The sequence below is a fragment of the Sciurus carolinensis genome, chromosome 1 (assembly GCF_902686445.1).
Source record: "Sciurus carolinensis chromosome 1, mSciCar1.2, whole genome shotgun sequence".
NCBI lineage: Eukaryota > Metazoa > Chordata > Mammalia > Rodentia > Sciuridae > Sciurus > Sciurus carolinensis.
Genome location: NC_062213.1, coordinates 43,226,694 through 43,241,905, shown reverse-complemented (window position 1 = coordinate 43,241,905; position 15,212 = coordinate 43,226,694). Strand labels below are relative to the sequence as shown.

General features: G+C 38.5%; 2 protein-coding genes across 5 annotated transcripts in view; one reads left to right on the top strand and one right to left on the bottom strand.

Annotated features, from left to right (window-relative positions):
- Nucleotides 1–1,523, top strand: part of Ints8 (integrator complex subunit 8) — a 54,577-nt gene extending 53,054 nt beyond the window's left edge. The window contains exon 27 of the mRNA XM_047540693.1: nt 1,320–1,523. Coding sequence (XP_047396649.1) covers nt 1,320–1,436 — 117 coding nt within the window. The 3' untranslated portion in view covers nt 1,437–1,523. The remainder of the gene's footprint in view (nt 1–1,319) is intronic.
- Nucleotides 1,371–14,990, bottom strand: Ccne2 (cyclin E2). Of its 4 annotated transcripts, none has more exons than XM_047540711.1 (12): nt 14,866–14,990; nt 13,048–13,085; nt 12,856–12,952; nt 12,720–12,773; nt 11,591–11,742; nt 10,555–10,690; nt 8,520–8,666; nt 6,653–6,748; nt 6,293–6,427; nt 4,122–4,233; nt 3,522–3,679; nt 1,371–2,900 (listed from the first exon to the last, which is right to left on the bottom strand). In XM_047540711.1, exons 2-12 carry the CDS (start codon nt 13,059–13,061, stop codon nt 2,787–2,789), a joined length of 1,215 nt encoding a protein of 404 aa, XP_047396667.1. In that variant the 5' UTR covers nt 13,062–13,085; nt 14,866–14,990; the 3' UTR covers nt 1,371–2,786. The 4 variants fall into 4 exon arrangements, with proteins under 4 accessions (XP_047396667.1, XP_047396674.1, XP_047396658.1 ...); XM_047540718.1 differs by having other exon boundaries at nt 12,856–12,949; XM_047540702.1 differs by lacking the exon at nt 14,866–14,990 and adding an exon at nt 14,024–14,041.
- Between the last annotated feature and the right edge of the window lie 222 nt (nt 14,991–15,212).

Sequence of the window (15,212 nt, the reverse complement as noted above, 5' to 3'; positions counted from 1 at the left end):
ATAAAAAGGCATTCTGTCCATGTACAACTACAAGTTTTTTTTTGAATGGAAAGCCCTAGAACATGAATTGTGATTTTCCCAACTATTTTTAGCCCTTTGAGCTACTTATTTTTATTAGAGCTTTATACATAGTAGTTGGATTCATCCTGGCAAACTCATCCATGTACAGAAATGGATTTCAATTCATGGTTCCCCCACTTTTCTGTCCTCCAGTCCCTCTCCCATTCTATTAGACTTCCTTTTGCTTGTCTTTTAATTTGTATTTGATCAGTTCTTTATCTTATCCTTCCCTTCCCCTTTCATTTTTTTTTTACTCTACCTTCTGCATGAGAGAAAACATTTTACCTTTGAGTTCTGCTAATTTCACTTAGCATGATAGTCCCCATTTTCCAGAAAATGCCATCCTTTCATTCTTCTTTTTAAAACAATTTTTTTAGATGCTGACAGAACTTTAATTTTATTCATTTATTTATATGTGGTGCTGAGAATCAAATCCAGTACCTCACATATGCGTGGCAAGTGCTCTACCACTGAGCCACAACCCCAGCCCCCATAATTTCATTATGGCTGAGTAGATCTCGTGTGTGTGTGTGTGTGTATACATACCACAGTTTCTTAATCCATTAATCTGTTGACAGGCATCTGGGTTGATTCCATAATTTAGCTATTGTGCTGCTATTAACATTGATTTGGCTATGTTGCTGTAGTATGCCAATTTTAGATCTTTTGGGGAAATACCAAGGAGTGGGATAGCTGGGTCATATGGTGGTTCCATCCCTAGTTTTTTGAGGAATCTCCATACTGCTTTCCAGAGTGGTTGTGCTAGTCTGCATTCCCACCAACAATGTGACAAGTGTACCTTTTTTAGGAATCTTAACTGTAATTTGGTATTGAATTACTAAGGAGAGTTTATTTAACTGGCATTCATAATCAAATATGGATTTACTTAAATGTAATAAAATGCAACTCAAAAAATTATTGTACCATAGTTACAATTTTAAGTCTTTGTTATTGATGAACCTTTATTTATTTATATGTTGTGCTGAGAATTAAACACAGTGCCTCACACGAGGCTAGCTAGCACTCAACCATGAGCCACAACCGCAGTCCATGGTGCAACAGTCTTGAGTGGCTCAAAAAAACCATGTTAACTTCTCCATAGCTCTTGGGTTTTATAGTTAGATTCATTTAGAGATTGAGTTAATCATTAAACTAATTTCATTATTGTTTGCAAATAATTTTATATTGTATATATTAGCTAGACTCAAGACTTAATTTTGACCAGGCCTCTAATAATATCATTTTTCTGTTTTGAGAAGATCAAAGCCATCGGCCAGACAGAGTTGAATGCAAGCAACCCAGAAGAAGTGTTACAGCTGGCAGCACAGAGAAGGAAAAAAAAGTTTCTCCAAGCAATGGCAAAACTTTACTTTTAAGCAGTCAGTTAAAAGTTTTTTAACTTTTATTTTTTAAACAATGGGCTAAAAATAAACAGTATTAAAAGATTAAGTTTATATAATACATATATACACATTTAGTGGTGTTTTCTTTTCAGACAATACTGAAACAAATAGTTTAAAACTATACAAAAGACTTCACACATTAACTGTAGCTTTATTTTACAGTTTCTTCAAAGGGAGAAGAGATTCACATGTCTGGTAACAAATTAGCAATCTAGGATAATGTTTTAGTAATTAAATCTATTTCTGAGGCTAAACTTTGTCTTTAAAAAAGCTAATTTAAGGTAAATAGTAGCTAGTCAATATACAGCAAGTTCTGTCTTTTTTAATAAATAGATTTGTCAGCATACATTTAATATTTTTCTGACTTAAGAAAATAGCTTAAGTGTTAATCTTTATCACTTTGACACTGTCCTTATCTCATAATGTAGGAATTTAAAATGGACCTTAACAGTTTTACAAACATAAATAAAGCCTTAGTCACACTAAATTTAAATTAAAAAAAAAATCCTTAGGGATATCTTAGGAGTAATAAAGTGACTTTCTCATATAAATAGTTTGAAAAAGTACTTAAGTTTTTCACCAAATTGTGTTATACAAAAAGGTCATTATAAAGCAACCTCTATATCAAGATAAAGACCCAAATAGGAGCCACAACATTTACCTTATTTTTAATTTCTTTGGTACTCCCACTGTTTAGAGTAGTTTAAGCCATCATGTTTATCGAAGCCTTACTGGTAAAGAGTATTATGTCAAGGCAAATAAGCAAGTTAAAAAAACATTATATCTCACCATTTGTAAAAATTCAAGTTTTATAATAGTTTGCTACTACAGGTTTAGATAAATTAGTCACCTTATTACAAAACTAAATCTTGGTAAACAAGTTTAAATTTTATTTTTAAGAACCAAATTGCACGAGTCAAGAGTATAGGAATTTTGAGACTAAAAGCTAGATTCAAAGTATTGTATCACTTAATGTACCCTTTAAGGTAGCACTTATCTAGTCTAGACCTCCAATGATAAAATTCTTAGTTTATCACGATAAACATAGTAACACTGAATCCAGAAATAATGGTAGCTGGCTTCTCTCCCATAGGTTTGTGAATGAAGTTGTAAACATGTTTGGCCTTCTTTAACAGCAAATACAGGAAGTGAATATCTTCTTGAGGGCCAATTTCAAGTGGTTTTTTAATCAAAGAATGGCAGTGTAACTTCTGAATTGCCAAGGACAATCACAGCACTATTTTCCTGTGAAAACTTTAGTTCAGTTGTATGAAATTCTAGCAATACTTGCTCAGTTCCAACTTGTTTGCCAAGTTAACTTCTTTAGTGTTTTCCTGGTGGTTTTTCAGTGCTCTTCGGTGGTGTCATAATGCCCCCATTGCACACTGGTGACAACTGTCCCCCTTTTCTGAAGGTGTTTACATAATTTACTTCATCCTATACATGTGAAGAAATCATGTAGCGATTAACAGCTAAGATAAAGTATTGATATAGTAAAACAAAGTCAAACCAGATTTCCAGTATCCATTTGAGACTATTCTGGCCAAACACAATGGTCCCTTTATGTCTTTGAAACTGTGAAGTCATTCTGAAGATTGAATGGTTTGAACTAACTGCAGCATACTGTGTGTGTGGGTGAGAGAGGGAATTTTAAACACTTACCTAGACTATTGTCATTGATCTTGAGATGCTTCACAAATCCTGATTTGACTTCAAAATGAGTTTTAAAAAAAATGTTCTTGAGTATTAGGGATTTTTTTAACCTAGGGGCAGTTTATCACTGAGGTACATCCTCAGCCCTTTTTCGTTTATTAGTTTGAGACAGGGTCTGCTAAATTGCTGAGGCTGGCCTTAAACTTACACTGCTCCTCCTGAGCTGCTGGAATTGCAGGTGTGTACCACTGTGCCTGGCTAAAATTTTATTAACTTCTCTACACTCTGAAAACATGGGGCCCATTACTTTCTCCTTATTACTGCTGAAGTTGTATTCCATAGTATGCTATCAGTTTCAAGGCTTACTAGATAGCAAAATCAAAACAAAAAACCCACAAGACATACCAGCATAGCCAAATAATTTGTATGTGTCTGGATATTATGTCTGTCTTCCGTAGGTATCTTCTTAAAAGTCTTTAGCTTCACTGGACTAGTACTTTTTACTACACTGACAAAAGGCACCATCCAGTCTACACATTCTGAGATGATGTCCCATTCCAAACCTAGATTGAAAAAGTTGGAAAATTCAAGGCTGTATATCACAAACTTTCTTACATATGCCTAAAGTACTTCAGTTATTTAAAAAGTCATTTTAAAACAAAATTAGTAAGCTTAGCTAAGGTCAAAACAGATTATCACTCTCAGACTATCTTTAAAATAATATGACTGTCTTAAAAAAAAAAAGTATAACCAGTATCTTGTACATATGAAACTGAAACTATTAAATCCCAAAGAACTCTTAAAGCCCAACTATAATTGTGTTGATTCACTTCAAATGGACTTAAATTGTATTTGGCCTTTGTGATTTGTGGAGACTCAGTATTATAAGGTATTTCTGAGAGAGAAGAAAAATCACTAAACTGCTAACTTTGGTAGGATATTAAAGTTGATATGGTCCCATTAGAAGTTGTGAACAGGTAAGAAGAAAACAAAATAGTGTCTTACCTGAGGCTTTCTTGACCACTTCAATGGAGGTAAAATGGCACAAGGCAGCAGCTGCCAGTATTCTGTACTGGAACTCTAAGGAGTCAATGGCTAGAATACACAGATCTAAAAGCTAACAAATGAAGACAGTATAAGTAATTTAGAAGAAGGGTGAGTACTACATGTTACTACTAACATCAGCTAACATTTTTGAAGTATATTATGTGGACCATATGCCAGGAATTGTTAAATTGCTTAAAGTTTCAAAGAAAAATAAGCTATCACCTTGAAGGAAGTCAAGTTTTGGGGTAGTAACTACGCTAGAGTAGGGAGTAACTAGAGTAGGAAAAGACTATTGTGCTGCAGTGTGATATGTATTAGCAGAAGGGGCACTTACTTGATCCAGATTAGAAAAGGTAGTACAGGCTTCTGATACCTTACATGAGTGTCTTAAAGAAGGTAGCCAGGAAGATTGGGAGGTAGAGAATGTTCAAGGTAGAAGAATGTGACTTGGAACTGAAGAAGTTTGGAAAACCTAAGGTGAAAATAAGTACCCTTTCTTATTCAAAAAAGGGGGTAGCTAAAGATTAGATCATAAAGGGCCTTTAGGAAGTTAGAAAGTTATCCTACAGGTATATAATTCAATCTACTGGAAGACTTAAATCACAAAAGTTACATTTCAAGAAAGATACCTCCAACTGCAGTGGAACGTACAGACTGGAATGCAACATGTTTAAAAGTCAAGAAGCAGTACAATCTAGGCAGTAAAAGAACTGAACAAGTAGCAGTGGTGTAAGACAGCTACATTTCAGAGGTTTGAGGTGATACAATGAGTTCAGTAGAATAAAACTTTAGTAGAAATAAGAAGTGAAATATCACCATAGATGAAGCATAGCTTTTTTTTTTTTTTTTTTTTTTTGCGGTGCTGGGAATGAACCAGGGTCTTATGCATGCAAGGCAAGCACTCTACCAACTGAGCTATCTCCCCAGCCCTGAAGCATACCTTATTGGAAGTGCTTGGGACCAGAAATACTTTCAATTTCAGATTTTTAAAAAAGATTTTGGAATATTTACATATACATACTAAGACTTAGGGATGACACCCAAGTTTAAATGTAATTCATTTGTTTTATATATACATACCTTATACACACACATAGCCTGAATTTTATAAAATGTTTTTAGGGTGACTATAATTTACAACCTGTTACAAGAGGTCAGTGAAATTTTCCATTTGACACATCAGCATTCAAAAAATTCCTAATTGGAGCATTTCAGATTTTTGGATTACAGATCTCAATCTCTGTTATGTACCTCTAGATAAATAAACTTTCCATATTGTTTCAGCTTATCAAAGGTTTACTCCCTCTATCAAAAGGGCATAGCTGCCTATGAAAATCTGAGGTACTGCGAACTGACTGAAAAGCCTTTCTTAGAAACTTTTTTACAAGATGAGCCAATTACTATATTGGCTGTTCAGTTTTAGTATTCATAATGTGCTTGTTAGATTTAGGACACAAAATTTAAGCTAGGTAATTTAATACTCATCCCAAATCCACTTTTATTTCTATTCCATAGGTAAGATTTTTCTCATCCTATGTAGAATAAAAATAATTTTCTTCACTAATGTATATGCTAAATACTTCAGCCTTAAGTTATTATTTTAAGCAATAGGCAAGAAAGAATGGAATATTCCTCCTCCTCTGGTACCTTTGTTAGACTATCTGTTATACGCTGACCTATGAAAAATTAGTTTGAATGCAAGTTTTAAAAAAAGATCCTATAACAAAATAAGGTGATTTAGAGTCTGATGAAATTTAACTTAAATAGGTACCCTGTGCATTCAAGTATACAGAGAACAAGAGAATCATACAGAATAATTCCATAATATTATAAAGCTTAACAATGACTGGCTGAAAAATACTTTTCATCATTTTATATCAAGAAGAAGTATTTAACTCTATTTTGGACTCCTACAGAATGAAATACTCTTAAAAGTTTAAGAACTTTGTTGTCCAGAATTATTAAACAACAAATATTGGGACATAATTTTACATGCTCCAAATTTTATTATAGTCAAGAGTATTTCAATATGCCATTATTTTGTTGTGTAGCCTATTTAAGACTATATACATACTCTAAACCTATAATAAACAGTAACATTAACATATACTCAATAACAGTGTAAATACCTGAGCTATTTGAATGAATGTTTCCTGAGAATACTGAGGTAGAAGAACTTTAGGAGCATCTTTAAGAGCATCAACTTGAAGAAAGAGATTTAACCAGGAGATGATTGTTACAGGACAAAGTTCCCATTTTAAAGCCTGTTAATGAAATTTAAAAATGCCCATTAATAAATGTACATACATATGCCACATTACACAGAATGTAAGAGGTTAAATAAATTTCCCTCCAAGCCACAGCTGTTTTATTTTGATGTATTATTAGAACAGGATGCCAATAATCGCAAACCTCAGTTTTGACTATTTATAGTATTTTGAAATACTGAGTCACAAAGTCATGACTAGAAATAAGGACATAATTATTACCTTTAATATAATGAGTTCCATCCTTAAGATATCCTCTTCACTGCAAGCACCATCAGTGACATAAGCAAACTCTTGGAGTTTTGGAGCGTAGATTTCCTTTAAATTGGAATTTTTTATTAGCCCCAATTGAGATTGATATTAAAAGAATTCTATACAAACCACATACAGGCTTCAGTGTTAAGAACTTCACAAAGTGATTATAAATCTTAGTAAACTTATTCTATAACCCAAACTACCTTAGTTATTTTTCATATCTAGGTATATAAATTGGTAACTATTATCAAGATTTATTTTCCTAGAATTGGCTTTGAATTTCAGTTAATAGACAACTAGAGTATATTAACCAGTTATTTCAGTTAAACAAAAGCCTGCCAAAAACAGTGGTGTATTCCTATAATCCAAGCTACTCAGAAGGCTGAGGTACGATGATGACAAGTTAAAGGCCAGCCTCAGCTACTTAGTAAGATCCTGTTTAAAAATAAAGAGTTGGGGATGTAGCTCAGTGGTAGAGTACCCCTGGGTTCAATCCCCAGTACCACACACACACAAACTCGTTTTAAGATTGTCTAGTATGTTGGTCTTGTCACACCAAACAAGACACTGTATAAAAATATGATTATTCAAAAAATATGGGGTGGCGGGTATAGCTCTGGGGTAGAGCTCGTATCTTACATGCCCAAGCCCTGGGTTCAGTCCCCAGCATCACAAAGAAAACAAAACAAACAAAAAAAAAAAACACCACCAACCAAACAAAAAAACTTACTGCAGTTTTGCTGACAGGTCGATCTTAGTCCAGAGAAGGACTAGAATGATCAAAGAATTAAAAGAGATGCCTGGGCTAGGGTCGTGGTTCAGTGGTAGAGTGCTTGTCTAGCATGTGTGAGGCACTGGGTTCAATTCTCAGCACCACATAAAGATAAATGAAGGTCTATCAACATCTAAAAAATATATACACTTAATAAAAAAAAAAGAGTTGCCTATTGAGGGTCACAAGTTTGAAGCCAGCCTTGGCAACTTAGTGAAACCATGTCTCAAAAATAAAAAATGGAAACAGGCTGTGGATGTAGTTCAGTGGTAGAGTACCCTCTAGGTTTGGTCCCTAGTACTGCAAAAAAGAAAAGATTGAGGCCTGCCATATAGGACAGGTTAAATATCAGGATTTCAGCCTAGAAAGATACATGAAACGGTATGATTTCACATAAGAACAAGGTGAGTTATGAGTCAACTACAAACTGATGTGCCAAATTTGGCAGAACTTGGGGATAGCCCTTCCCCTCAAAAACATTTGGAAGGAAAGTACGGTTCAGGAAATTATATGATCACAGTCCCTCTCCCACCCTTAAAATAATACCAGCAGCAAAAAGTATTGCTGATACTCATAATGTTTAAGAAAAGTAGATTGAGGTTACGTGGAAGGAAAATCTCAAGAAGAAAGGAGTTGCTTTCTATCATGATACCACCATTAGATAAAAATACTAGCCTCGACAGAATTATTCTAACCCAACATAGCATTTCTTTCATTTGATCAGCTCTTTAGTTTTCAAAGACCATTCTATTGCATCCAAATGCCATAATTATGTGTATAAAAACAGCATTGATATCTCATTTGTCAGAATTATCCACAGAACATCTCACCTATATAATAATCTCAGGAGTCTACACCAGAGACTTATATAGGCTCAGACACTACAGAAGAACTGTATTTTTTTTTCCATTTCTATCATAATGTTCAGAAAACGTACTAAGGAACAAAACCATTCACTCTAAAGAGTTAATATAAAAAATGATGGTATTATCTGGGCTTAATATGTTAACTGGAAAACAAGTTTGGGATCAATATATTCATGGATGAACTTTGAGAACTCACCTCAAGTTTGGAAGCAATGAATAATGAGGTAATTCCAATAAGTTGAAGCATATTTTTGTTTATATCCTTTTGTGTCAACATAAATCTATCAAAAAAATCTTGTGCAAGATAAAACGTTTCCCTATGAAGTGTGTATACTTCACATACCTAGGGAAAGAGTCCAAACATTTCATTGTTACCCTCAGATTTTCTCCAATTTAGGAAGTCATTGCAGCATACCAGATTTTAGAATGTTAAGCCACACTTTACTTTTTAGAATACCAAAGCTAAGATAGGAAAGAAAAAAAAATTTAATATGTACTAATAGGATAAAAAAGCCTATTATCGTCCTTATTTACTCTTCAGTAGTTTTATAGCTTTTTTTTGTTTGTTTTTTTCTTTTTTGGTAGCAGGGATTGAACCCAGGGGCACTTAACCACTGAGCCATGTCACTAGCCTTTTTTTATTTATTTTTCTAACTTTTGAGACAGGGTCTTGCTAACTTGCTGAGACTGACTGAATTTGCGATCCTCCTGCCTCAGCCTCCTGAACTGCTGGGATTGCAGGTGTGTGCCACCATACCACCTTTTTTTTTCCTTCACATTTTTACCTCAGTTATTTTTCATATTTTACTGCATTAGCTAAGAATATAGAATACTGAGTAACACTGGTGGAGAGAAAAATCTTTACCTTATCCATTGTTGCTGACTTTAGTGGAAACTGCCCAAATGTTTCACTGTTGTGAAATAACTAGTACCATTTCCATACTTAAAGGGGAGAATAACTGTAAAGTAGGTGTAATTATACCCATTTTGGAGATGAGGAAATGAACAGAAATAAAGAGTTCCTAATAAACAATGCCTGTTAAGGAAATCTCTTATTCCTACCTCACTCCATCCCCGCTGCCCTTACTGGGATTGAACCTAGGGCTGCGCTATCCTGGGCTACATTCCCCAGCCCCTTTTATTTTTTTGAGACAGGGTTTTGCTAAGTTGCCCAGGGTGGCCTTGAGCTTGCAATCCTCCTTTCTCAGCCCCTAGTTGCTAGGATTAAAGGCATATACCACTGTACTTACTGCTCACTACCTATTTTAAAATCAAGAATGAATGCTGAATTAAAAAAACAAACAAAAAAAAAACTCTTGCATCTGAGATCTTAGGCTTTTTCTTATTTAAACTATTATGGTAATAAATTGATAGATTTTTTTTAAACGTTGAATCATCTTTGCATTCATAGAAAGAAAAAATGTTATTAAGGCAGATTTTAACACTGTTTGATTTTATGTTTTGTATGGTTCTGCATATATGTAATTTTATTTAAGGAAAGACAGGAAACACTGGATAGGACAACCCAACCACTGATAAAAATCAGTGTAACATAAAAAGTAAAAACATTAAGTAAATGCTCAGAAAAAGTCAAAACCCTGGCTGGGAGTGTAGCTCAGGTAAAATGCATGCCCTTTGTTCAATGCTTAGCACCCAAAATGAAAAAAATCAAAACCCAACAACCTAAGTACCTTGCTAGGTGCAATGGCACATACCTGTAATCCCAGTGACTCAGAAAGCTGAGGCAGGAAAAAGGCAAGTTTGAAGCCAGCCTCAGCAACATAGTGAGACGCTGTCTCAAAAAATAAATAAGGGCTGGGCACAGTGGTATAGGCCTATAATCCTAGTGGTTTGGGAGGCTGAGGCAGGAGGATGTGAGTTTAAAGCCAGCCTCAGCAATTTAGTGAGGCCTTAAGCCCAAACCAGGCATTTTGAATTGGGCTTGGGTTGTATATAGTGGCTGTGTTCTTCCGACTTTACCCTTTATTTTGGTACTGCGAACTGAACCCAGGGCCTTGAACCTGCTAAGTACATACTCTACCATGGAGCTACACCCCCAGTCCCTGAATTTATTTATATAGTTTTATTCCACTTTGGGTACCACCAACTGTAGGAAGTACCCCCCAAAAGATGGCTTGCTGGCAATGGATAATATATCCTGAGGGCACATTTACATTTGAATAATTTTCCATTACATAGAGATAAAGGCAATTTCTTTTACTGGAACATACCTCTAAAAGCCAGTCTAGAAGTATTGACCTCATCTGTGGTTCCAAGTCAGAATGCAGAACTTCAAAATGCTTGTCATGAACATATCTGCTTTCTTTTTTTAGCATGTTTAGCCAAACCTCCTTTGAACATCCCCAGCTATGAGAAGGGGGGAAAACATAATTTAAATTATGTGATCTAAGTAATATACAAACTCTGTTTACACAGCATAAATCTAACTTTCAGTTAGAATTTGAAAGAAGCTCTTAAATTAGAAAAAAAAAATTCTACCTTAATTTTTAGAAACGATTTCTTTTGCATGAGAAATAAAAATCTGAAATAATCAGTAACCTTGATTATGATAAGTTGGTAATTTTCAAAGAGTGCTTTTTCATCCCACTTATTTACAGTTACTAAAAGGTTACTGTTTCAGATAACCAAGTTTTCTGAAGAGCAATTCTAAAAAGCTAAATATTGAAATTATGTGAACACAGTGAAGGCAAGTCTTAATACCTGCAAACAGATCATCAACAGTATGGTCACTTATAATTGGGGTAGCGTGGGACAGAGTTTAGGGGAGGAAAATTGATGTGTTTAAGTATCTGATTTCATGAATTTGCTTACTAAAGTCAAATACAAGTTACTATGGTACATGTTTTATATAGGCTGTACCTCTTAGTCATACTCATGGACTAGAAAAAAGAAGTATAGGCCCTACTAAGCTCAGTAAGCATACAACAATTGAAAATACTGTCCATGTTAAAATACTTCCATCTTAATTTAGATAAATTCCATTAAAATTCAGTCTGCTGTGCTCGCTTCGGCAGCACATATACTAAAAATTCAGTCTGCTAAATCTGATAGTATTCAGGAAGCAAATAAAAATAATTTTGTAGTGTTTTAAATACCCATGTCATTTGCAAATAGCACTACTCAAAATATTTGTGGAATTATTAGTAAAGAAAGCAATTTTTGAACAAGTTTATTTTATAATAAATGATACATGACACTATTCTGTATAATTTAATCTTTGATATAAATTACTGAAATTTTTCTTACCTTAAATCTGGCAAGGGTGAAGGATTAATAAAAAGATTTTTAAATCTGTAATTTGTAAATCTGGAAAAGTCGCTTGTTCCTATTTCTTTGTGGGGTGTTTCAATGATAATGCAAGGACTGATTCCCCCAGATAATACAGGTGGCCAACAATTCTGTCATGAAAAGAAAAAGATCTATTTGTGCAATAGGAAACCTTAGTTTTTGTCCTGGATCTTTTTTTTTTTTTTTTTTTTTTTGCAGTACTGGGGATGGAACTCAGGGCCTTGTGCTTGCAAGGCAAGCGCTCTACCAGCTGAGCTATCTCCCCAGCCCCTGGATCTTTCATAAATGAAGGTTAATATTTCTAAACCATCTGTAGTTTTAGCTAACATAGCTGACAATCTACCTAATTTGACATTCATATTTTATAAAAAGCTATACAACTCATCGATCTTCATAAAGTAACAGGATGTTTTAGATAAAAATGCAGTTCTGGTAATACAAGACACAAGGTATTGAAGGAGAAGAGTAATAACAAAATGCTCCTGTAATGTAAGATACCAGTCACTTTGAAGGTAAGAAGCAAGGATACCTTTTTAAATTAAAACAACAAAAGAACTCTTTTAAAGTTAAGCCTTTCCATACTTCAGAATACGTGAAGGCAGAAACCTTAAAAATGGAACCAAGTGAAATAGATCACTTACTTAGGGGACCCTTTCTCCAATAATGCTGGTTTCAAAGGGAATCATTGTCTCTAAGTGCTGTCCTATAACACATAGGAAGAAAAGGTAGCAAAAGGCTGGATGCCAGGCTGTCAGTGATCTCACATTCTGTTTATGCCAGAGTAGCAGCTCTTAGGACCCTTTGCTACAGTATGAGGAAACAAAGAGCAGCAGATTGGGCGGGCCCTGGTACCCTGGCAGCTCCAAGACGGAGGGATTTACAAAAAGAAACCAGCTGCTTTAAGGCAAATTTACTCTGCAGCTGTGGTTGGATTCAGGAACATATAAAGTCCTTCCTTGCTGTCCTCTGGGGACATTATAAAAGCGTCAGAGGAGTCTTTCTATTGCAAAGCAAAAATACAATTCTATTCATTTGTCTTCCCCTGTATTTTTTTCTCCCAAACCCACCCAATCCAGTTCTGCATTACCCTAATCTCATACTGATGTTTCTTGGTGACCTCCTCTCTTCTTTTTTTGACATCCTGAAAAACAGAAATGACCACTGGTAAACTAAGACTGTATGAAGAAATTTCCTCCCGCTCTCTTTCTTTCCCCTTAAATCACCTGTGCTGTTTTTCTCTTCTTGGGCTGGATTATCTGGACTTCTTGGGGAGAGTCTGGCTGGCTGGGCTGAGCATGCTGCTTAGCTTGTAAACGGCTACTGTGGTGAATTTTTAAGAAGGAAGTTTAATTAGTAAGTCATGTTTTTCAAAGATAGCAGCTAATTTTGAAGCATGTCTCCAAAACAAATGTTACCTGCGTCTTGACATTCTCTTTCAGGTGTATGAAACCTCCTGCAGGGGTTGGGGGAGAAAAAACAGTTAAGTACATTGTCATCCATATTCTCCAAGTGCCCATTAGAGCTGATTCAGAGGTTACAGTTAAGTCCTTCAGAAGGTGGCCTGGGTCATTTTGCCATGCTGTCTTCTGCACTATATTAGTTATCTCATAGTAATTAATTTTGGACACATGCCTTCATTTCCTCAACTAAGTGTACAGAACAGGAGCGTCTTCAAAAATTTACAAAGCACCTTCAGCACCCTGAACGCGCAGGGAGGCAGGTCTCCCCCAAACGAGTTTTTCTGGGTCCTCCACCCTCTCCCCACTATAACCAGAGTAGAACTGGGGCAGAGCTTCCACATCCCCCTCCCGTCGTGGACTGACTGGGAGAGGGGGTTGTGGAGGCGAAACGCAGTGGAGAAGCCGGTTCCGCGCCAATTTGGAGAGCGGCAGTGGCGGGGAAGCAGGGGGCGGAGGGAACTAAGACTGGTGTCACGTCCTCCAGTCTCCTTTCCCTCCTTCCCAAACCCATCAGGCTCTGCCCGCCACTTGGAGGGGCACCGAGATCCCAACTCCAGATGGTGGATGGAGGGAAAGAAAGTGAGTTTAAAGAAAGGGGGATATGGGGCAGGTCGGTAACTTTTCTTCCCGTGAAGGGATCCCAGATCCCCATCCTCTCTCCCGCTAAGAGCTCCCCAAATGGAGGCTGGGTAGAGAAGCCCGTGGAATGAGGGACTTTACCGTAGCCTCTCAGGGTCTGCCCTCCACCCCACCGCCGCTTCCCCATCCCCTGCCAAGGCTCCTGCCAAGGTCGGAACTCGGAGACCCATTCTTCCCATTCACCTAGTTTTCCGCCTTCCCACCTCTCCTCCCTCAAGGCTCCCGCCCGCAGACCGGATCAGCCCGGGCTTTCTTTCCTCTAGCATCCCCCCTAAACCCAGCAACTCCTCACCGCCAGACTCGCTACCGCTTCGCTCAGCTGGCGCCGGCGCCAACCCAATATATAGGCCGGGCCGGGCCCGCCCCGCACGCATGCGCCTCAGACTGACACCTCCGACAGCGCGCTCCCCTCCCCCGTCCGCGCGCGCGCCCCTCCCGCCTGCGCACCGCGCCCTGCCTTCAGTGCGCGCGGACGCACCCCGAATGACTGCAGAGTCTGCTCGCTCAGGCCCGTGTCCCACGTTCCCAGTGCTCCACTTCACCTGCCCGTGCGCCCGGGCAGCAGCGAGGAATCTCGCAGAGGCTCCTCCTCCAGGTTGGCTCCCAACCGCTCGGCTCCCGCATCTCCCGCCAGTTTGCTTCTGTCCCCTCCCACAGTAACTCCCGAATCTTGGGGGCATCGTACGGTTTTATCTCGGCATTCGCTCAGGGATAGGTGACTTGAGTGAGTACAGAATGCCCAGGAGGTGGCCAACCTGTGCTGCGCCCGGGTTGTCCCGGCAGGGCTTCTGAGAGCCAAGTCTTTCCTGGGAGACGCTGGGACCAGGAGGGCCCGCCCCCCTGGGAGGAGCAAGGCTCTGGATGACAAGCTGGCCAATGGGAGACGAGAACTACAGCACAACGTGGAGCCGCTGCAGAATGTAAACACAGCCGGGGCGCGCGGCGGGCCACGTGCGTTCTTGCGCGCTGCAGCCCGGGGCATGCTCTGCCATCCCAGGCGGCCACGCACAGGGGAGATATCTCCAGCTTGCGGGCCAAGGTGCGTATCAGCCCTAACATCCTGCTCCCTGCTGCGCCTACTGGGTTACCCTCTCCGAGGGTGGGATTATTCCTCAACCGCCGCCCTGCTCCTACCTTGCAACTTGCATCCCGCAATCCCCGCGCGGGAAACGCTCGCGCCACGCCGATCCTTCCCTTTCTCTTCTTAGCCTTCAAGTCCGGGGCCCCGAGAGCAAAACCCCTCTCCGGAGAGATTCCGGAGCGTTCCCCATCCCACGAATGTTGTGACTCTCTAAGGGCCCAGCCGGAGGATTAACAGCTACCACCACGTGCAGGCCCGGAACCCGCCGGTCCGCCGCGTCCTGCCCCGCCCCGCTGCCTAGCGCGCCCTGCAGAGCCCGCGCGAGCCACTTGGGCGGGAGGGAGCCGCCCTCCTCGCTAATGGGAGGCGGCAAATCCCGCTCATTTTCTTTCCTTTATTA

Excerpts from the sequence above, each read along its gene's own strand:
- Ccne2 (XM_047540711.1), bottom strand. Across the intron at positions 10,691-11,590 it reads TCACCCTTGCCAGATTTAAG|CTGGGGATGTTCAAAGGAGG; the intron begins GTAAGAAAAATT and ends CCCTTCTCATAG. Across the intron at positions 8,667-10,554 it reads TTCTAGACTGGCTTTTAGAG|GTATGTGAAGTATACACACT; the intron begins GTATGTTCCAGT and ends CTCTTTCCCTAG.